Raw genomic sequence first — 23,305 nt, forward strand, 5'->3', positions numbered from 1 at the left:
AAAGGCCAGGCCACTTTCCAGATGCCCAGTCCCTGGGTAGTTTCCAGGGACAGTAAACCATGACTGTCCTCATCATCTTTCCCAGAAAGGTGCAAAAAGTACAAAGTCACCCACTCCCCCAGACTCAGGCCCCTAGCCAAAGGGGCCTTTGGGGCAGCCTGACCAGCCCTAGGAACAGAGATTCTGTCTGGGTTCCTGCTCCTCCCGCCTCGCTTGCCCCCTGACGCCCAGCAGGAACTGTGGAGGTACCTCCCAAGACAGAGACCTTGAACATGGGTAAACCGTGGTGTGTGCACAGCTCTGCTGGCCAGATTGTGCCTGTGACCTTGGCTTTCCTCATGCCACTCCCTCTTGGCAGCCACTCGCGAGCCCCTCCCCCCGCATTTCAGGATGTGTGCAGTTGGCGCTGCAAGAGAGGTGGTGTGCCACGGGACCGAGATTCAGCGTTTCCGTGAACAGCTGAGAAATTCTAGAAACAGCCCGTACTTGTGGGGTTTCCTTTCCTTTTCTTCCCTGCCACAGGGAAGAACTGACATGTTATTTTTGGCAGGATTATCCGGTGATTGCCCATCCTCGGCGCGTTCGTTTTTGGGACTGTAGGAAAGGGAGGCTGTCTGCCTGGGCCTCCCGCTCTCCCACCACCTTCCTTTTGGATCCCCCGCCCCACCTTATGTTTTCCTTTAATTTTTCTCCATTATGTTTTATATTCCAATTCCTGACAAACTTCTCTGGCTCTCTGGGGACCTTCAGCTCTCTTGAAGCTGCAAGAGAAGAGATCCCACCCCCTCAAGTTGCTCTTAGTTCAGCTGGGGTTAAAGACCAAAGGACAGTGAAATTCCAGACTGGGTGGCCCTGTGAAATGCACAGTGGGAAGTTCACACACGCGTTCAGCACATGGTCTCTGGGGCTGACTCCATGCCAGGCACTCGCTCCTGCAGGCTCTGGGGCAAACTCAGGCCCAGAGTCTCCACCATCGTGGAGTATGCAGTCTAGTGGGAGAAGAGATAATAAATATGTAGACAAAACAAAAGAAAGAAGACTATTTTAGATAGTGGTTTATACTAAGAAGAAAATAGGGTGTTGAGATTGTGAATAACGGTGTGGGTACTTTGTTTGTTTGTTTTTAACCAGGTGGTCCTCCACTTTGAGTAGGTTACATTCGAACTGAGACCCCATAAGACCATCTAGGGAAGAGCATTCTAGGTAGAGGGAACAGCAAGTGCAAAAGCCCTGAGGTCAGAATGGCCTTGATGTGTTAAAGGACAGAAAGAACACTGGGGTGGATGGATCCTAGTGAATGAGAGGGCTCAATAATAACGTCAGCAGGGTCAGCCAGAGCCAGATGACAGTACTTATAGACCAGGAAAAGGAGTTTAGATTTTATTCCACTTGTACTGGGAAGCCATGGGAGAGTTTAAAGCAAAGAAAGTGCTATGATTAGATTTGTAATTTAAAAGGGTGACGTTTTCATTGAGTTGTACACTTAAGATTTGGGCACTGTATGTGTATATAAAAAAAGAGAGAAAGGAATCTGATAGTGGGGAGGTAGGTGCCCAGTGGAAGCTGGAAGGCTGGTTAAGAAATTCGATTATTTCAGTATTTTGTTTCGAGTAGCATTTCAGCATTTCCTCCACTTGAATTCCCTGTGCTCCATCTCCTTTAGAAGGAACACTGGCAGCGGCTCGTGTCCGCAGGGGATTTCCAGTGTGGTGTGTTCAGATTCAGACGCTCCTCCCAATCTTCCTGTGGGAGAGAGCTTGAACAACGAGTAGCTTCAAAAGGCAGTCGGCATAAAAACTTGTGATGCGCACTCAGTGTTGCTGCGGCTGTAGCTCATGCACTTGGTTGTGTGCTGTTTGCCGTTGTGAGCTGTGTCAGTTTATTCGTCCACTCATCTGCTGATGGGCTTCTGGGTTGCCTCCAAGGTTTTTGTTACTGTGAATAGTTCTGCCCTAAAAATTCTTATATCCATCTTTTTGTTTTTCTATGTTTGAGGTCGAAAGTCACCCAAAATGAGCATGTCTGAGTTGCAAGCTAAAATCACAGAGACCCTTTCAGGTGGCAATCTGATTGCCCCTTGGGGTTGGGGTCCGCTGGAGAGGGTAAGCCTTTAAGACTGGTTAGAATGTTGATCCCTTTTTAATAGGCAGGCAGTGTGTAGGCCGCAGGGGAGTGGAAATACCTGCATAAGTAGTTGTGTTGTTATGGAAGTCACTTCTCTTGTACCATTTTGTCCTGCAGGTGCTGCTATACCCACAGCCTTGAGGGGCATTTTAAGCTGAGGAAGGAGCTTTTTTGCCCATGTGGGTCTTTTGTGGCCCTGATCTGTATCTGAGTGTGATAGGAGTCAGAAACCAGGTTGCCTTTGCTCTGGAATCCAGCTGTGTGTTCTTGACAGCCTCCCTCTGGAGCTCTGGCCCGGGCGAGACGGAAGAGTCAGGAAGGCAAAGGGCTGGGGTCTTCCTGCTCTCCTTCGCACCTTTGACAAGACGCTTGTCCGCTCCTGCCCTTGACTCCATGACCTTAAATGTTGCATCTTCGGTAGTCTCTCAAGAGGGCGAGGGTATGGCTGTTTATGTATGCTTTTGCATTTACATATTCATGCAGCCAGTACTTATTTCTATCCTACCAGTCTCCTAGGATTGTTTGAAGTAAACAAGAAAGTTACCTGGAAGTATTGGAACTCTCGTTCTAAGACGCATACCATTGAGACAAAGAGTGGTAGGATGCCGAGGGAGGTGAGAATGCTTCCTAGGTGGGATGGGACTTGGGTGGGAGTATTTGGGGTGGATCAGAGATGGAGCTTTTGCCTGCAGTTCATCTTTTTTTAATTTTTTGTAGCATCCAGGCCCCTCGCACCCTGTGGAACGAGTGTTTGGAACACATGCAGACTACCTTCAGCTTTCTTTCAGAGGTTAATCGGACTTCCTAGCCCCATGGCTGGGTGTGGAGACAGGAGGTGCCCGGGTGGGGCATTCTGCGTGGAGCCCAGGGTCCAAGCAAGAGAGTAACAGCAGGGGAGGGTGAAAGGTGTGATGGAGCCTAGTTGAGGGACCCTCGACTACCAGGCAGAGGGACTGAACTTTGCTGCTGGATGGTAGGCAGTGATGGAAGTGTGTGTTTTAGCAGGAGACTACTGTGATCAAAGTGTGCGGAGAAGATTAGAGGGGATGGGGCGGAGTGGGTGCGAGTGACCAGCAGCAGTAGTGGGCTGCAGTGAAGAGAGGCACTCTGGTCACTGGGCGAGGCCCACAGTGGGCAAGCAGAGGGTATGGGAAGGCCTCTGGCCTCACTAGTCAGATGGTAATTGCTGTTGACCTTGGACCAGAGAATGAGCCACATGGGAGACTGAGATGGTGGGAGGGGAAGTAGAGGAATTATGATTCAGGAACGTGGTTACTCAATCTCCTTCCCTTTTTGCCACCTTTCTCACTCTAGTTTGGAAATGTGGGGTTTTTTTCCCTTTTCCCCAATTTCTTGCTCATTTTCCAATTTATTACTCATTTCTTACTCTGCTGATTATTATTTACGGTCCTTGAGAAATCTGAGGCCCAAGTTGCAGCCTGTGCTTTCTACTGGGGGCCCTCCCTTGTCATGTGTTCATGAGCAGTAATTTCAGGAAGGTTACGTGCTGGGCGGGGACAGGCCGCCACTGGACACCAGCTCTTCTTGCCCTCTTGGGTGAAGAAATCTGAAAATCTAACAAGCTCTGGGTCTTCCTCAACTAGTGGTCCTCAGATTTGAGTGGGCATTGTGATCACCAGGAGGGCTTCTGAAACGGTTTGCTGGGCCCCACCCAGAGTTTCTGATTCAGTAGGTGGGGGTGGGGCTGAGAATTTGCGCTTCCAGCAAGTCCCCAGGTGTTGGTGGTGCTGCTGGTCCATCCGGGGACCACACTTTGAGAACTACTTTCCTAGAGAAATTGTCACATAAAATTCAGCATCTCAGCTGTAGAGATTGGCGTAGTCAGAGTCTTTGAGGAGGAATGGTGGGCTTGAGCTGGCTTAAGGAGGGGAGGGTTGTAAAGGGGGAGATGGTGGTGCAGGAGGTCACTGAGGGGAGAAATGGGTGGGCTGGCCACAGGGCAAATAGAGTCTTTGCTGCAGACAGAGCAGTGGAGCTGGCCTGGGGCCTGGCTTCTAGCAGAGGTCACTGCCCCACGAAAACCAAGCGTGCCTCTGCCCACTGTAGCTCAGTGTCTTATAAAGGCCCACTGTCCGGGAAGGGCCCACCTCACCTCCCAGAGTGGTGAGCCTGGGGCTCAGAGGACTCTTCTTACCCATTTTGGGAAGAAGGGAGCATAAGAGACTTCCTGTGAGAGGCCCTTGGTGACAAATTCTGACCAGAGTGTTGCTGCCAGGGAGTTTTAGTTGGCATTTATAAATGGCCCTCCTGCTACAGCAAGAGTTGAACAGACTTGTCCCAGCCTGATTTAGGCAGTGATGAGGGTAGGGTTGATCTTTTTGAACTCATTTTGATACTTTGGTTAGGAGGACGGTGATGTGGCTTGTTTGTCTCCTTGTAGCTGCTAAACAGGAGCCTATTCAGTTCTTTCATGGAAAACTGTGAGCCCAGCAGTCCCACGGGGCAGGGGAGGCAGCTCAGGCTGGGGTCAAGCTGGGAGAAAGAAGCCTTGCTCTTTAGACCAAACAGTGCTGTGTTCTCCTCTCTGGACACCAGAGAGCCTCCTCCCTGGTCTCCTGGTTTCTGTTCTAGTCCACCTTGAGTCCATTCTACACACTGCAGCCAGGCTGGTATGCTGAAAACAAATCTGATCACATTTCCTTGGGAAATGATCCCCACTACCCTCCAGATGAAGTCCAGCCTCCTTAAGTTAGCCTTCAGCCCTGTTCCCGCCCTGGCCCTCAGCACGTCCTCTTATGTGTGCCCTGGCCACGCTGGACTCTTCAGTTCTTGGATGCGCCATCTTCTCCGAGTCTTTCCAAATGCAGTTGCATCTTCCTGGGACATTCTGGCCTGCTTTTACACGCCCTTCAGGTCTCAGCTAAAATCATGTTTCGTTTTGGAGGCCTCCCTGACCCATGAAACTAGATTTCACTGCCCTGCTCTGTTCTCCATAGCTTCGTGTCCTCCACCTCGTGCCTGCCTGTCGTGGGTGGTGTGGATTGGCTTGTGCACCAGGCATCCACGCTAAATAACTGTGGCTTACTCCTGTTGTCCTCGTGTGTTTAGTAATAGTACCTCCTTTCACTGTCAAGTGCACTACTTTGGATAATAAAGTATGGTCCAACCTACTAGAAGTCGAAAATCAAAAACTATGCTTTTCAGGGGCCAGTCCAGTGGCGTAAAGTTAACAGTTCATGCGCTCTGCTTTGGTGGGCCAGGGTTCGCATGTTCGGATCCCAGGTGTGGACCTATACACCGCTTGTCAAACTATGCTGTGGCAGCGTCCCACATACATATAAAATAGAGGAAGACGGGCACAGGTGTTAGCTCGGTGACCATCTTCCTCACACACACATACACACACACAAACTATACTTTTCAGACATCCTTTCACTGACATTCCCAGTGTGACTTGGATTCTGCTAGTTAGCTGCACCTGATCCACTCTTCCTGAGGATGGACCCCGGGACATCCATTTTGCTGCTGTGGCTCATGGCAGGGGCAGCAACATTCTGGAGCAGGCAACTGCTTTATGCCACAGCTACCTGATGGTGGCAGGGACAGCAGCTCCGTGGCGGTCTGGCTCTGCACTGTGATTTTGGGAGTAGCTCCTGAAAGCTCATTCTAGAGTCTCTTTCTTCAGCTCTTCCTATGATTCTCTAAGCCATTTAGTATGTTGTACAAAATCCCTTTCTGCTTAAATTGCCTAACTGAACCCTGGTCAGTACATAACCCTTGTCATCATTGTTCTTGTGGTTCCTTGTTGAATCACCTGCTTTCCCAGCTCGGTCAGGCAGGAACGTGGCGTCCCCAGTACCTAGCGTTATTCCCCGTGTGAAGGCGGTAGGCAGGGAATGTTTGCTGAGTGTTGGACTTGGACTGAGTTTGTAAAAGTCCAGTAGGTGTAGTCAGCTTCTCCATCAATGAAGATAAACGAGATCAAAGGAACTGGGATTGTTCAGTCGAGAGAAGGCGAGTGATAAGTAATTGTGACACTGACTTGAGATCATGTCTGAGGGCCTTTGTGGGGTAGAATGCCTGTGAAAGGAGGCACGGAGCTCCCTGTTCCTCCTGCAGCTGTTGGGGCCGTGCAGACAGACCTCGCTGAGGAGGGAGGTTGGCCTTGCACCTTGCAGCAGGTGGTGCGGGGAGGGCCCTCCTTGCCTTCAAAGAACAAAAATCTGTTGGAAAGACTCCCTGGGAGACCAGGCAATTAGGAGTTTAAAGTAGTTGGAGAAGAGTGGTCCAAGAAGGCTTCCTGGAAGAAGAGGTAATCCAGTGCTCTGAGAATAGGCAGGATTCGGGTCTGTGTGAGAGGATTGGCCTGAGGGCTTGGAGGACAGGGAGCAGAAGGAACAGACCTACAGTGCACACTGTGCTATGACCTTTAAGCTATCTCTCATTTATCAGATGCACCTGGGCGGTTGGACGTTTCATAGCTTAATTGTGCGGGGAGGCACGTGGTAAGTTAGTGGCAGGACCCACATTTGAATGCACATTTGCCCAACTTGTCATGCCGTCTGATGGTATAGCCACTAGATCATACATTTTACTTATTTATTTGACTCTGAATAACAAGTCCGGGAGTTTTGCTTCAACTGCGTGACGTAAGTGGTGGATGTAAGTACCGTGTTTCCTAAGCCTCATGCCAGGCGGACCCTGTGGTCTGACAAACAGGAGTGGACTTAGAGGGACAATAGGTCAGAATTTTGCAATTGCGTGTCTGGGAAATGTTGATGGATGAATGATGAGAATAGAGGTGACTCTTGTCCCGGGGGGTTCTGGGTGGGGAAGCCCTGGCTGGTTCCCGCTCAGTGGGCTGCTTGACTCAGTCAGTCAGTTTTGGAAGACTGCTTTGCTTTGCCAAGCTCAGGCTCTGGCTGGAAAGGTGGAGCTTGGCAAATGCACTCCCTCCCTCCCCCTCTCCCCTGCTGATCACCCCTCCCGGCCTGGCTGTCATTCCCCTCAGGGCTCAGCATGTGGCTAAATCAGCCATCTGCAGTGGCCAGCTGTGCTGGCTGCCCAGGGCCCTGACACCAGTCAGCTTCTCCAGCCTGCCTCCCACAGGCACTGACACACGCAGTGGGGGCTCAGTAAATATTGGTCGATGAGCAGCAGCTTGCTGGTTCTAATTTTGTTCCCTGCTTCTGGGTCACTACTACCTTTTTTTTTTTTTTTCCAGTTTTGCCATCCTGCCCGTCGCAGCAAGGGGAGGTTTCATGGGGACAGTATGTGGGCCACTACCTCTAGGTATAGCCCCTCCCCCTCCCCCCAGCAGCCCTCCTGCACTGTGTGTGGAAATATCCCACCCTGGGTGGCCTTTGGCTGAGCGGAAGCTTGAGGCTAAGGTTCTGGGAGTAGGAGCTGGAAGAAGAGAACACATCCTTTTAGGGAATGGAGGAGAGAACCAAAAGAGACAAGAATGGGCCAATTGAGTCCTGGACCTTTAGGGCAAGGCTGAGGGCTGGCTTTCAAGCTGTAATGTTTGCAGTGGACTTGGGAGGGCTTTCAGCTATCCAAGAGGAGAGTGGCCTCTTGGACAATGTTGATTTGGTGGGTGGGGAGGGCCATAGGCTGGGTAGTTTTTCTCAAAACTCTTTGAACTCCAGAGAGCCTGTAGGACAGTATTTGCTTGAGTACCAAGCTGTGAGACTACTGGTGTTCTATGGGGTCTGTTGGGCCTTGCTCAGATGACTGTATCATTATTAGCTTGACCATGAATATTGGGAGTATACTGATTATTTGTAGACCACTTGGCGGTTTTCATAGTCAAACGTATTAAATACTGCTTTTACTGGTTCTAGATTTTGTGCCACAAATCTTGTGTCACTTAACGATGGGAACACGTTCGGAGAAACATGTGGCCAGGTGACCTCATCGCTGTGCGAACATCACAGAGTGGGCTTACTCAGACCTAGACAGTACAGCCTACACACCAGGGCTGTGGTACTGATCTCCTGGCACCACCGTCATCTGTGTCGCATGTGGTCTGTTGTTAACTGAAACGTCATTATGCGGCACACAACTGGACTTAGAAAGTTGTAACTCCTTGATTAGTTAGAAGAAGAATTACCCATGTTTTCTTATATTGCCTTACCTCCCTCCTCCCCTTCCACTGGGACACATCAATGAGTTGAAGTTAAAAAAACAAGCAAAAAGAACACTCCAGTTATCGCTAATGTTAGGTAAGCATTATTCTGGGTAATTTTCCAGGCATGCTCACAGATAAACGGATTTAGAGAAATAGATACAAATGCTCCTATAAAAAAGCATTAAAATTTACCTGAATGTAACAGAAGAAACTGTAGTAAAATTAAAGGAATTATTAAGCTTTAAAGAAGTGTGTTTTTCACAAGAGATTGTTTCCTAAAAGACCCCAAAAGGTTAAAAAAAAAGTTTGCGGATCATATTTATGATTACTTATTTACATTTTAGACAGTATTTACTGACTCTTTGGTATGAAAAATGAGGACATTAGCATTTTCACATTTTTTTCTCATCTCCTTTCTTCCCAGGAATCTCTTGATTGTGTTAATTATATTATTGTCCATTTTTATAACATTTAGATTCTGTCAACCGTCACCCCCGTAATTGGTTTTTATTTCCTATTTGAAGGGTCTTACTGCTTACCATCAGTCTTCTTGCCATGGTTTCTGCGTTAACTAGCTGCATTCCGTTGTCATGTCGTTTTTTCCCCCCTAGGAAGGGGGCTGTTGTCTCAACTTTTTTCATGATTCAGAATTTCTGCTTCTTGTCGCTACAAAATCTGTGTGACATCTTGGCTGGGGATAACATTCGTGATTCATATTTTCTTTCTCAGAATTGTGTAAATATTGTTGCATTTTCCTCTGATACTGAATGTTGCTATGGGGAAGGTGAGGGCAGTCTGAATTTTCTGCAACTTAAAAGAAGTTTTATTATGTTTTTGTAATAAAATATTTTGGTGAAAAAAGGTTTCTTCTGGATGCCTGAAAAAGTCTTTGACTGTTCAGCAGCTTAACCAGGCAACACCTCAGTGCTGACCGTTCTGCATCAAACTTTTGTGGAATACAATGTGGTATTTTAATCTTCAGCTTCTGTTTTCCTTTCATTTCAGGGAAGTCTTGTGTTATTTACCTTTGAACATATCTTCTAGCCCATTCTCAGGTTCTCTGCTTGAGGAACACCACTTATCCCTATGTTGGTACCTTTGTCTTCTCTCTGTTTGCTCTAATTTGTCTTTCCGTCTGCACTCCCTCTGTATCTCAAACCTTCTTTTGTCAATGTTTCTATTTTAAATTACGTTCTAATTCATTACTTCTTCAGTGGTGTGGTTTGGTTCTGGTTCTGTGAGCCTGCACTCCCTCTGTCTCCTGTTTTATGACCTCGGCACCGAGCCCCGGCTTTACTGGGCGCTGTTCTGAGCGAGTCTTTCTGCAGCGGGCAGCGGGCAGCGGGCGAGGACCTGCGCGCCCTGGAGGCTGCTTTTCTTTCAGTTGACGTCTTCATCTTTTGCACGGTTTGCCTGCTGTTCCTTTTCCTCATGTTCATGCTAGCATGCAGTTCTGTTGCCTCTGAAATAAGACGGTGACTTTCTTCCCACCGCATTGAGGCTGCTTTGTCCCCCACCCCAGTGATGGCCATGCCAGGGATGGGTAGTTACAGCCTGTTTCTGCCGCCTAAATGAGCAGGCGTTGTGGGGATGAGGTGGGGAGATGGGGCTGTCCTCTCTTCTGGGACTTGGGCAGTGGCCCCTGGCACGGTTCAGCCCACTTACTTTGGAGGTGCTTTCCGGTCCCATTGGAGGGGGAGGAATGCTCACTGGAATTGGGCAGTTTCCCCAATTCAGCCTGTGGCCTTGGAGCCCTGACTCCCCTCCGGGTTAGCCCATTGTTCTTGCTCCAGTTTCACCTGTCGGTTTGCTTTCCCAGGACCTTTCCCACTCCTCCTCAAGTGAAGAGGAAGAGCATGGGTGGCAGTTCACTTCTCCAGGTTTGGGGAGCTGTAGTGAGAATTCTTCTGCCTCTGCTCTCGTCACCGTGGCGGCGGGGCTGGGCAAGGAGCCACGTGTGGTGCCTCCTGCATTTCTTCCCTTGCCTCTGCTTTTACAGTTATTCTGCCAGATTATGCCTGATTCCTTGTTGGGTTGCTGTTGGTGATTTTTTTTTGTTTGCTTTTTACTATTTTTTTGCTCAAATATTAATTATCAGGGGAAGGAAGACTGTGATGCCATTTCAATTCTTTGTCGTAACTCAGAAATCTTTATTCTTGTATAGTGTTTCAGCATACTCTGTGTTCCTTACTACTCATAAAACTCTTTGGGCTTATTTTCCTCTTTCCAAACTAAGGAAACAGATCTGGTGAGGTCAGGGAGTGGCTCAGAGCTGCCGCACGTTGGACTTCTCACATCCCATGCAGTGGTCCTTCTGTTGCCAAAGTCAGCGCTTCCTTGTTTCTCTGCTGGAGGCGGCTGCTGGGGGCTTTGGTTCCTCAAGAGCGCCGCCTCCACCATGAGGCCTGGCTTGGTCTTGTCTGCAAGTTTCAGGGTATTTACCCCTCTCTCCTAATGGAGGCTCAGGAGTGTCGCCCCCTTGCCTCACCCAGAGCCGCCTGCGTTTGATTACCTCTCAACAGTTCACCTTAAGCAAGGAGGGTCTGCTGGAGAGACGTTGCTACCAGGCTGACAGGTGACAGCCTTAGCGTGGGGTGGGGGTGGGGACTGGGGAAAGGCCAGCCTGTTTGAAGGTCTTCTGCAGCAATGAGCTGTTGATCGGAGAGAACCCCCAGAGGGTGGAGCTGTCTGGTAGTCATTTCTCACAGCTCTGTAGGGTGTACTGAGACCACAATACCTCAGAGACCCCCTGCTGTCTGTCCCCAAGAGAAATAGACCAGAACTAGACCCCTCTGTGTACTTCCTTTGGATTTCAGGTAGGGAGGAGACAGTTAAGGGGAAAGCTTAGGATGATTCACTAAGGTCGGTCAGCAGTGGAGCCCAGGACTCTGGGGAGCCATCATTTCTATCACTAGAGCTTCCTCTTTTCCCCCGCCCCTCCCCCACATTCCTTATCCACCCCTCCAACCCCCATGGTCATCCTTTGGTGTGTACAGTCAGCCTTTTCTCAGTTTTAAGTAAGGTGCTTTGTAAAAACCCAGTTGAGACTCCCCTTGCCCCGATTGCTACCCCTCGGCCTGCAGCTGACTAAGACCACCGTGTGAGAGTTCTGGCCTCATAATTCGTTGTGCTCCCACATAGCCCAGACTTTGAGGGGCACAGAGTGGCATAAGTAGGGAGGGTCACAAGTGCGTGTCTCTCGCCATCTTCTGTGGCGTTCTAGCTGCCTCGGAAGCAGGTGGGCCTTAGCCAAGTTTGTCTCTGGAGCATCTAGTCTGCCGCGTTTCTTTCCTCAGCCCAGAGGACTCTGGAAGTGGGAGTGGTGGGCTACTTGGCCATCTGGTGGTCAGGGAAGGGAGTGGACGTTTGGAGGCCTAGCAGCTCTCAGGCCCCTAGGGGCTCTGTCGCATGTTCTTCCCACATCAGTGTCCAGCCTCTGGACCAAGCATCATGGCAAGTCACTACTTTGTCCCCGAAGAGAAGTAAATATTTGCTCCTCTGTACGAGGGAAGGGGGCATAGGAAAAATGCAGAATGGTAAATCCAACAGTACAGTGTGTCTACAAGACAGAAGTGCTACTTCTAGGATGAGAAACTTCTGGACCAAGTGAAGGGCTGACAGGCAGGTGGAATTCTGATTAAGGAGCCTCTCAGGCGGTAAGGAAACTTCTGAAGTCCACAGAGGGGCCGAGAGCAAGCATTTCTTGCTGACTTTCTCACAGGTCCTTCAGTCCCCTGGGAAGGTTGGGTCTGGCACCTTGGAGACAGACCTAAGGCACGAAAATAATTGACTTCTTTGAAGCCGAGCCAGGTGAACAAAGGGTGGACAGGCTCCAGCTTCTGTGCAGTGGGAGAGCCTGGTCCTCTGAGCCAGAACTTTGTCTCCCTCCAGCTTGTTCCTTCCCTCCCCTTGTACTCTTCTTACTCCTCCAGGAAGGCGTCCTTGAGAGCAGCTGGCTCAGCTCCTTGGGAGGACTGGCGTGGCCCAGCCGGGGCCACCCGTTTTCATGGCCTTAATACAGGGGCCTTCCTCCTGCAGCTGGGGCTGTGGCGAGGACCCCTGCCCGGCCTCGCCGTCCAGCTGCACCAAGGGCTGTATGCATTTTCTTCCTCTCTTCATTCTTTCCTCCAGAGAATCTTTGATAAACTTTTTTTTCTTAGAATAGCTTGTAGGTAAGGGGAAGAAAATCTCCACTGGAGCAGAAAGCTCCCCTGTCGTGTCTGCCCGAAGGCCAGGGTCACTTGGATCTGAAGTGTGTCTAATAACTCCCCAGTACTGGGCAGGGTTCTTTACTGCCCACCGGTTGTTTTGGCACTCTGCCCTGACTCCCCGGGAGGTGGGTCGTGTCTCCAGTGTTGGCTGGGCAGGAGGGCTCCGCCTGATGAACGTGCCCACCGCTGCAGGCTGCCACAGGGGCCACACGAGGGCCGAGGGGCCACTGGGTGAGTGCAGAGCAAATACTTCGTAAATGCTTAGCCGGACGTGAACGCCCATCCAGGTAAAGCTAAAATGACCTTGAGTGTCTCACATTGGAAGAGTTTTTGTGTTTGTTTCTGAGTGTTCTGAAGTTGCTGCAGATAAATTTGGGAGGTACGTCTGCAGGGGGAGCGATGGTTTGCCTCGTTAAGGTGGTTCTGCAGGAGGAGCCTGTGTGGCACAGCCTGCCCTCTCAGGCACACCTGGGGCTTCCCCTCACAGCTCTTCAGAGCGTCTTGTACCTGGATTTGAGGTGCTTGTTGGGGCAGCAAGAAGTTGGGCAGGGCCTGCCCGGAGGCGTGCAGGGTTTTGTGGGTCTCCATAGGCCCAGGGCGTGTGTTTGCTGTCTCCACACAGCGGGGACAGTGGCCAGGAGTGCGCTGACTTTCGTGTCATTCACACTTGGCTGCAGTTCGTGAAAAATACAGTTTCTGGCTTTGCTACTCTCCTGCTGGCTGTGGGTCACATCTCCCAATCTCCAAACCCCAGTTTCCTCGTTTATAAGATGGGATAAGTATCCCAACTTCTCTTCAAGGAGTCAGGGATGCCATGTGCTTAGCAGGGTTTGCACTCATCCTCCCGTGGCCTCTCCTTTTCCAAGTGCATACCGTCCCTTCCCCTTTGTTTGGCAGCACAGCACATGCCACACATGACAGATTACACTGTGGTCGGGGGGGGAACAGCTTTCTTTGTACAATGAGGTTTAGCCATTTGGGTCTAAGATCCACCCTGCTCATCATAATGTTAACTTTTGGTTCTTGGTGGAGATTTGTGAGTTGTTAGTCTCAAACACTTTTATAAACCATCATTTTTGCTGAGGCCTAAGCCATTCATTTGTGTGACTCAAAGTGTATTCCACTGAAGAGTGATGTTTTATGTCCCCAGATTCTGTGCGTGCCCCATGTGTGGAACCTAAAGCCTGCAGCGTCCCTGGGTATGCTTGTGGTAGGGGACTTGGGTGATGTGTGTGCTGCGGCCTGGAGTAAAGTTAGCCACATGCGTATTCCTGATAGTTCCATCAGCAGCTTAATATCTGGGCTGAGAGGGAGTCAAAGGAGAGGAACCTGCTAATTATAAAAGTCTTAAAGCAATAATAGCCGCACTTTATTGACTGCTTTCTATAGTTCAGGCACTGGGTGACTTTCCGTAGCTCATGTCATTAAATCTTCATAATAATCCAATGAAGTAGGTGCCAGGTTTATAGATGAGAAAACTGAAGTAGAGAGAGGCTGAGTAACTTGGCTAAGGTCACTTAACTGGCGAGCAGTGGTACAGAAATTCAAGCCAGGTCTTTCTGAAACTAAAGGCCATTGGTAGGCTGCATCACTGCTCTGGGTGGTTCTGGAATGTTGACTGTGGATAAATAACTTGCCCAAGATCACATAGCTGCTAAGTGGCAGAGGCAGGATGCAAACAAGGCTGCTCTCAACCACTCAGCTGTAGTTCCTGTGTCACAGGCAAAGGCCCAGAAGTGAGTGACCCACTGCAGGGCCTGGTGCCGGGGAGGCGTGGACGCTACTGCAGTGGTTGGATTCCAGGGTCTCCTTTAAGGAGGCTCACTTTCCCCTTCTGATATTTGTTTATTTCATTAATTAAATTATAACTATACGAAGGGAAATGATTAACAAAGAAACATCATCAGTCCTACTCAGTTAAGCTTTCATTTTTCTCCATTCCTTCTCAGTTCTTAACTGTTATATAATCGTTCTGCTGCTTTACTTAGCCTTAAACTCATGATTCTCGTTTTTTCTTAGTTGCATGCTATTCTATGAAATTGATACGTTGTGGTTCACTTGACCATAACACATCTTTCTGCCTATAGCCTTTTAATTTTTTGATTGTTTCTATAATGTAGATTCTAGAAGCAAAATTACTAATTTAAAGGATTTAAATACTTTTATTAACATGTAACTTTTCAAGTGTCGTATTATTTCTATAGCTACCAGCAGTATATTATTATATTGATTAACTTCACTAACATTGGATTTTATATATATATATATATATATATATATATATATGTATTTAAAGATTTCTGTTTTCCTTTTTTTCCTCAAAGCCCCCCAGTACATAGTTGCATATTTGTAGTTGTGGGTCCTTCTAATTCTGGCATGTGGGATGCTGCCTCAGCATGGCTTGATGGGTGGTGCCATGTCCGCGCCCAGGATTCGAACTGGCGAAACCCTGGGCCACCGAAGTGGAGCGCATGAACTTAACCACTCGGCCATGGGGCTGGCCCCCTGTCTTTTTTTTAAAAAAAAATCTGTTTTTCTCTTTTAATAAGTAGTAATAGCACCATCCATCTTTGTTTTTTTTTTTTTTTTTGAGGAAGGTTAGCCATGAGCTAACATCTGCCGCCAATCCTCCTCTTTTTGCTGAGGAAGACTGGCCCTGAGCTAACATCCGTGCCCATCTTCCTCTAGTTTATATGTGGGACACCTGCCACACCATGGCTTGCCAAGAGGTGCCATGTGCACACACGGGACCCGAACCGGCGAACTCCGGGCCACTGAAGCGGAACGTGCACACTTAACTGCTGCACCACAGGGCTCGCCTCACCATCCATCTTTTAAATTTGTATTCTCAACAAACTGGAGAGATTGAGTATTTTTCATGTTTGTTCCCTGTTTTACGCAGTATAGAAATAAACCTTTGTCATGTTTGATGGTGTGTATTTTTCCCAGTCTTTTTTTTCCTCTTTTAGTTGTATGAATTGTTTTAGATTTTTTGGAGAATTTCAAACATGTACAAAAGTAGACAGAATATTATAATGAATTCCCATCTGTCCCTCACTCAGTTTCCACAATGATTAACTCATGCCCAGTCTTGTCTCATCTGTACTCTCATGCAGACAACCCTCCTTTGTTATTTTGAAGCAAATCTAAGATAAGATATCATTTAATCCATCATTATTTCAGTATCTCTAAAAGATAAGGGCTTTCTTTTTTAACATAACCACATAGTTTTTTACTTTTTCAGTTTAAATTTAGTCAAACATGTTGAATTTGTCCTTTTATATTGTTTATCTATGCTTTCAGAAGGGTTTTTCTCAAGCTAGGCAGGGCGTTAGAGAAGGAGTGAAGAGTCAGCTTTGATACTGACTGGCTTCACTCTGAGGAGAGACCCCTCCTGTTTGGAGTGTGGCTGTTGGGAGAGCGGGAGGAGAGGGGAGTTTCTTGAGCCTCACCCTCACCTGGCTCTTTGCTCTTCCAGGCTTGTTCGTCACCATGAAGCTGCTGCACCCGGCCTTCCCTGCCTGCTTCCTGCTGACCCTGCTCAGCTTATGGGCAGCTGCTCCCGAGGCTCACGCTGTGTCCAGGGGGACGCCAGCCATCAGTGCTGCCTCTTTCCTGCAGGACCTCATGCATCGCTATGGCGAGGGTGACAGCCTCACCCTGCAACAGCTGAAGGGCCTGCTCAACCACCTGGACGTGGGAGTGGGCCGGGACAACGTCACCGAGCCCACGCAGGGACAGAGGAACCTCTCGACGGTAAGGCTCTCCTCTGCTCGCCCTGTCTCTGCCGCCTGGTCTTCACAGTCCACTTGGGCACAGGGAGCTCAGCTGCTCACGGTAGGCAGGATCAGGGCAGGCAAGCCTTGAGGCAGAGCAGACACAGCTCCGCCCCGTCATCTGGATCGGCAAGTCCGAGCCTCCAGCAGCGCCTGCGGACTTCCTGCGTGGGTGTTTTGAAGCCCTTACCAAAGGGCAGCCCTGAAGTGGGAGCTCTCAACCCTCCAGGCCCTTCCTCAGAGCTACACCGGGATTACCTGGGACTGCCAGGCAGCGGGAGCTCCGGGACAGTCAGCATTTCTAACAGGGAGGAGTTAGCAAAGCCCTTGGCCCACTTTCCCAGGTGAGCCTCGCGGCACCTCCATGTGCGGGTAGACAGCCTTCATTTTGTGGGGAGGATACTGAGGTCCTGCAGTGAGCTCCTGGAGGGACTGGGAGTGAGGCCCAGGTCTTTTGGCTCCTGGGCCTCTGATTATTCCTCCATATCCTCTTGTCTAATCCGGGTCTGAGGCTCTTCGTTGCAGCCAAATATAAGTCAGTCAGCAACGTCTTTCTGTATCTACTTTGTTCCCTGGGCTGAGTGTTGTGAGAAATAGAGGAAAGAAGAATGAGTCACGTTCAGGGATTTTACTGTCTAGATGGGGAACTCAACCAACAGAGAACAAAGTAAGCTGATATTAAAAAGCAGCGTTAATTACTGTGGGTTGCACAGTCATTGTAGGAGTCAGAGATGAGAGGGGGCTGAGTGTGTGCTAGAATCCTCAAGGAAAGTTTGTGGTCTAGTGTCCTGGAGCTTCGCCTTGAAGGAGAGTAGAGTTCAGAGAAATCTAGTGGCCTAGGGGGCTGTGTGGCATGGACGCAGAGCCACAGGAGCACGGTGAGTGTTAGAGTCAGTGAGGAGGCTGCCGGGGAGCCTGGTGCAGCTGGGGTCACCAGAGTCCAGCTCTCAGCTTTGTAGTCCCAGGAACTCTGACTGGTCGGCACAGCCAGGGGTCGACTCTCTTACAGATAGACCCACGTCACACCAAACTCGGATAAGGACTGTGGCGTGTGAGTGTGTAGAGTCTAGGTAGAAGTGAGACTGCAGAGCTTCGCAGGAAGAGCACGTGAGACCCACTTCCCTGGCGCCTCCCACGGGGACGCAGAGCTCCCGTCCACTGGCCAGCCCACACTCGCCGCGTGGTAGACTTTGAATCTGCAGATTTTCCTTCCTTCCTTCCTTCCTTCCTAATCTCTGCCAACACCTTCTCCAGGCCGGGGACCATACTGCATGGTCAAGGAGACTAGTTCCCCTGTGGATACCAGTGCTCCGTAGCTCTGGAAAAGTATCTGCAATCTGCATTTTAATGTAATAGCTCCCTGGGCTATTGTGATATGCGGCCAGATTTGGGATCTGGGTGGAGCTGTATCCTTAGGATGCGAATAGAAACCACACCCTGGTCACAATGATTGCAATTCACTTGTTCCTAGAATTTGGGGGCAGCCCTTGACAGATGGCTGTGCATAAGGTATGTTCACTGGGGGGCTGATTTCTAAGATTACATGTTAGTGTTGCACGTTGAGGGACTAGCTCGCTCTCATCCCTGGAGATGAGTCTAGATTACCAGAAATTTGGACAGTTCTGTCTTCTTTCCCCCTCTTGGAAGGCTGAGTCGGTTGCTGCTTAGGGGCAGGGTATGACTTTGGTTCTAAGAGGCTGTCTGCTCCTGCCTTTGTCTCAGTGCTTTAGTTCCGGGGACCTCTTTGCTGCGCACAACTTCAGCGAGCAGTCCCGGATTGGGATGAAAGAGTTCCGGGAGTTCTGCCCCACCGTCCTCCAGCAGCTGGATTCCCGGGCCTGCTCCTCCGAGAACCAGGAGAACGAGGAGAACGAGCAGACAGACGAGGGGCGGCCAAGCACGATCGAAGGTGAGCTGGGTGGGAAGGCAGGGACCTGGTCCCCGTGCTGTCTTCACATGGCCCACTGGCCGATCAGATGGTGCTGCTCACTCAGTGTTTAATCAGTGACCAGTTACCAACGTGTAGGGAGGGGCGACTTAGAGGAATGATTGTAGTGGTATCTTTTGCACTCACAAGACTGGTCCACTGCATTGTCAGACTGGGCAACATGGCTGGTGAATGTTAGAGATGGGCTTTTGGACCATCTGTAGATGCTTTTCTTGGCTGCTTTTCTATTTTGGTTTTCATTAAACTACATGGGGGCCAACGCCTTGGTTTTTCAGTTTAGCATTTGAGACCTTATTGAGTCTGCCCTCAGCCCAGTTCATCCTTTCCCCCTTCCCCGGCCCCATGATTCTGCTGCAGCCACAGAGGGCTCACTGATTTATGAGTGTACGCAGCTCCATCAGGCCCGGATTGCCCTTCTGAAATCCCATTGTACTAGCGCAAGCTGCCTGACACTTGGTACCTAGCACGTGCTGCTGTGTCGTGCCTCATGTTGTTTCTTGCTATCATTTAACTCCTGTGGTATTTAACCTTTCATATTGTTTTCACCTGCCTCTCTATCTAAAAGGTAAGCTTCTTTTGGATAGCAACTTTGCTGTATTTTTTTAGGCTTCTCCACAGCACCCAGCAAGAAATGGACTCAACACATATTTACTGATGGGTTGGTGGATCTCTCTCTGCCCTGATCACAGCTGAATTCAGAATGGTCCCAGGCAGCAAGAGCACCCCGCCCTCAGTAATGGGGGCCCTCGTCTGTTCTTGTTCCTCCACAGTGTGGGGCTTCGGTTTCCTCAGTGTGTCACTGATAAACCTGGCCTCTCTTCTGGGAGTCCTCGTCCTGCCGTGCACGGAGAAAGCGTTTTTCAGCCGTGTGCTCACTTACTTCATCGCCCTCTCCATTGGGACGCTGCTCTCTAACGCGCTCTTCCAGCTCATCCCAGAGGTGCAGTAGAACAGAAGTGGGCGCGTCTTCTTTCCCGGGGTGCCCCCACTCCCACCCTGTGCTCTAAGGCACCCGACAGCTGCTGCCTGAAAAATTAACTTCTCCCTCATATCATGGAAATGACTTCTGACTCGGGGTCTCAAGGGCCTTCTCTCACTCCTGGGGCACAGGTTTGTCTCTGGCCTCTTCAGGGGATGTCAGATGCAAGGCTCTTAGCATTTGCCCTCCTGCTGGGGACCTCACAGCCTCCCTTCCCCAGTCACTGCCTTTCCTAAGCTCCGTTTGCAGGGCTCAGAAGGAAGGCTTCAGCCATTGGTTGCCATCCATGCCCCTGGTACCCTGTGCCTGCTCTGTTCTAAGTGGAGGCCACCGCAAGGTTATCAATCTGGAATGAGTTAGAGGGAAAAGAGGTTGCCAAGTGGAAAGTAAAATTGGCCTGAAAACCAAATGATCCTTTTTTAAAAGCAGGCCGTAATTTGTAGCATAGAGAGCCAAACTTGGAATGAAGACTAACAGAGACAAATGACGTTAAAATTACAAAATAAAGAGAAGGGGCACTCAATCCGTCATAGTTTGCATCTTGACTTCTTCCTGATAGGACTGACTTCCTGGTGCCTTTACTTGACTGTTTTGACATGTTTGTTAATTTTGTTTTTTAATTGTGACCACTGAGGAGCTCAAAAAAATAAGACCCAAGTTGACACTGCCAACTTCTCGGCCCAGCAGGGACGTGTGCAGTAGGGTGACTACGGGCAGCCGCCTGTCCTAAAGGGCCTGTGTTGGGGCCGTCCAGCCTTCCCAATCAAGAGACTCACCCCGAAGAGACAGCAGGCGAGTGCCCAGGCCTGGCCTGGCCTCTTCCTTCTTCATAATGAAAGAGCAGATCTGGTTTGAGCACTACCGTCCTGATACTCAATCAGAATGCCACAGAAGTCAGTAAGCACTTCTCAAGGCAGGCCTCATCTTGGGCTCTTTTTTTCAGCTCCAGAAATTGAATTTATTAATTTTTTAAAGATTTGAAATGAAATGCCTCATTGCCTATTGAATGGAAATACAGTAATTGTACATACTCCCCACTGTGGCTCACAGGGGAGTGCCTCACCCTGGCTCGGTTTTGTCCTGCCTGGGGTCTGTGACACTGGGAAATGGTGGAGGAAATATTTTTTGTGACAGGGTGGTCTTGGAACTCTGTTCTCTGTGCCAGAGCCCCCTCAAAGCAAATGGAAACCGACCAATCAACCAACAAAAAATCCCTGAGAAGTTAAGAAACAGTTTGTGGGCATAGGCCCTGACTTGTTCTCCATCCGTTCTGCCCTGCACGTCTGACTGGTTGTGTATCTTGCACAAACTCCTCCAAGTCCAGGCGGTGTTGCATGTGCCTCTGCAGTTCGGGTCGGATGTACAAAGCAGACGGGCAGCACAATGGTCAGTGTCTTTCCCTTGCTCTTATTTTCTGGTGAAGAGAGCCCTCGAGTAGTTGGCCCGGGCAGTCTCTGGGTAGGCCTGAGCACACCTCAGCTGTGTGATGAGGCAGCAGCCCGCCCCGCCACTCGCACCAGCTGGCACGTGCAACTGGGGCCACCAACGGCAACAGGGCAGGAGCTACAAGGTTCCAAGGCCACTTTGGATTCCTCCTCATTTCCTCTGAACTGATTGAAGGAAATTTCATCAGATTTGAATCACTAACAAATTTTCTATTTCTCTCTCCCTCCCTACTTGTCTCTCTGATTTTTCTTTTTTGTTTCCTTTGTTAATATCCACCAAAACCTTCCTTGTTGCCTCCCCTCCCTCTCCACCTTCTTCCCCTAAATGGTGGTTGCCTGCAATGGGGCGCTCGCCCTTCTCCCTGTCCTGGGTGGGACTGGCTCTTCCTGCAACGGCAGTGTGGGGATATGGTCTCCTCTGTGTGACCGTCATCTCCCTCTGCTCCCTCATGGGGGCCAGCGTGGTGCCCTTCATGAAGAAGACTTTTTACAAGAGGCTGCTGCTCTACTTCATAGCTCTGGCGATTGGAACCCTCTACTCCAACGCCCTCTTCCAGCTCATCCCCGAGGTATGGCGAGCCAGGGCTCTCGCACAGGAGCACACCAGTCCCCTGGGGACCACAGGGCACAGTGGGAGGACCCTCCATTTCAACAGAAGGCTGGAAAGGAGGCCCTTTCCTTTTGGAAAGTGAAGCTAAGACGTAGGCACGAGCAGAGGCAGCATAAAATGGGGTTGAGAGCTGGGTTCACATCCCAGCTTTACCATCGACAAGTTCTGTGGCCTTGGGCAAGTCACTTAACCACTCTGTGCCTCTGTTTCCTCATATGTAAAATGGGGAAAATAATAGGAGTGACCTCATGATGCTGTTGTGAGGGTCCCATGAGTTAATGTTTGTTGTAAGATGCCTGGTGCCTAGGGAGTGCTGTCTGCTGTGTGAAAAGGCCTAGTGTAGTTAGATCACTTTATGGCTTTCAATTTGGGGCTTTGGGCACAAGAAACCCCACATCAAGAGAATCCATAGGTCTCAATAAAAAGATCAGTTCTCCTCAGCAGGGCGTTTGGGGCAGAGGTGTGATCCGAATGAAAGCTTTGATTTCACACATGTTGATGGCACCTTTGCCCCTTTGCTTAGGTTAACGAGACTATCCCTCACCAAAGAGGAGGGAGCACGGTCTTCGTCAGGGTTGGCGGGCAGCTTGGAGAGGCCTCAGCTGGTTTGCTGTGTTCTCTGCTGTAGACCCGCTCGTGACACTACGCTCGCAGTGATTTCGTTGTAGGTGGTCTGACAGGCCTGGACAGAGCCTGAGTGTGCAGGAAGACATGCTGCTTCTAGCACTGGATGATTTCCAGGATGGGGTTTTGAGTTTTCTTGGTTGATCCTTAGATCAACTCTGTGACATTGAGAGACGAAGCAGGTTTTATCCATTTGATGGATGCGGAATCTGACCTGCTCCAGAGCACGTATCCTGGAGGCCAGGCCCTCTAATTCTCAAAGCTGTGCTTTTGTACTCTGCCACCCTTCGTGGAGAGCTGTTAGTTGCCTGTTTTCACTCCACTTTCCCTAAAATGATTTGACTCTCCTGGAAAGTCAACCTGAATGTGCTGTTTCTACTCTAGAACTTGACCTTTGTGCCTCTTAGAAAACTGCACTGGGGGTTGAGATTGCATTTTCTCCCTTTAAAACAGAAAGGAGAAACACTTACCTTTTCAACAGCCCAGAGTTCGGGTACTTGGGATCACCTATCTCTGAGCTGTTCTCGAGAGGGCTGTTTCTTGTCAGGAAACTGAGGGGCAGATCCCTGCACACTTTCCCAAGGCCCCAGCACGGGGAGGAGCATCACTGAGAGTGGAGTTCTCCTGATTTCTGCTCCGGTCTACTTCCCAATGGATTCTTTTTTTTCTTCTCCATAATAAGTGAAATTTCTAGAAACAACTCAAGACGAAACCCCAGAAATTGACACATGAAGGAACAGTCTGCTTCCTTGGCTTTGTGGTCACTGGGAGGTCTGCGGTCAGGACAGTGCTGCAATTCTTACTATTTAAGTGGGGGATGGATTTCCCACTTTAGAAAGTATAATTACGCCATCTCGGTTTGTGTTTACGGGCAGATCAGCCAGGGGCACTAGATAACAATGAAAATAAACACAGTGTCTTCCCTGAAATATGGAATTTGCTGGCAGGGGCCGCCCTTGTAGCAGAGCACAGGAGAAGTGGAGACAGAGTCCTCGTTAAAAGTAGAAAACCATATCCAAGGCTCTTCTCACTGAGGGTAACATTCTAAGGATGAGCTGTCTTTTGCATCAGAAAATAAGCTGAAGAGCACCTGCCAGGCGTGGTGATGAGCCATTAGGGAAACAGCAAGGGTTAGATTTTGCTGGAAAGGGAATGGGTAGGTGGCAGAGTGATCTTGGCGTGTCTTTCCTTTCCGAGAGTCAAGCAAGTGGTTAAGAAAGGAGAGGGAACCGTGAAGAGTGTTTTATTTTCTTAAACTCATTTTGTTTTCCTGGGTCCACAGGCTTTTGGTTTCAACCCTCTGGAGGATAATTATGTCTCCAAGTCTGCAGTGGTGTTCGGGGGCTTTTATCTTTTCTTTTTCACAGAGAAGATCTTGAAGATGCTTCTTAAGCAGAAAAACGAGGTGAGGCCTAATTGTTGGTAAGTGAAGCGCTTCTAGAGAAAGCATTGGGCTCAGAAATGTTTCTGTGTCGTCCGCTCACCACCCGTACG

At 49.5% G+C, this 23,305-nt stretch overlaps 1 protein-coding gene across 2 annotated transcripts in view; it reads left to right on the forward strand.

Annotated features, from left to right (window-relative positions):
* Positions 1 to 23,305, forward strand: part of SLC39A14 (solute carrier family 39 member 14) — a 41,346-nt gene that overhangs the window by 10,928 nt on the left and 7,113 nt on the right. The window contains exons 2-5 of one of the 2 annotated variants that reach the window (XM_008522986.2): positions 15,908 to 16,185; positions 17,928 to 18,114; positions 18,924 to 19,093; positions 23,094 to 23,216. In XM_008522986.2, coding sequence (XP_008521208.1) covers positions 15,922 to 16,185; positions 17,928 to 18,114; positions 18,924 to 19,093; positions 23,094 to 23,216 — 744 coding nt within the window. In that variant the 5' untranslated portion in view covers positions 15,908 to 15,921. Of the gene's footprint in view, positions 1 to 15,907; positions 16,186 to 17,927; positions 18,115 to 18,923; positions 19,094 to 20,976; positions 21,147 to 23,093; positions 23,217 to 23,305 lie in introns of both variants that reach the window. The other variant, XM_008522985.2, reaches the window with a different exon arrangement.

Source organism: Equus przewalskii, chromosome 2 (assembly GCF_037783145.1).
Source record: "Equus przewalskii isolate Varuska chromosome 2, EquPr2, whole genome shotgun sequence".
Classification (NCBI taxonomy): domain Eukaryota; kingdom Metazoa; phylum Chordata; class Mammalia; order Perissodactyla; family Equidae; genus Equus; species Equus przewalskii.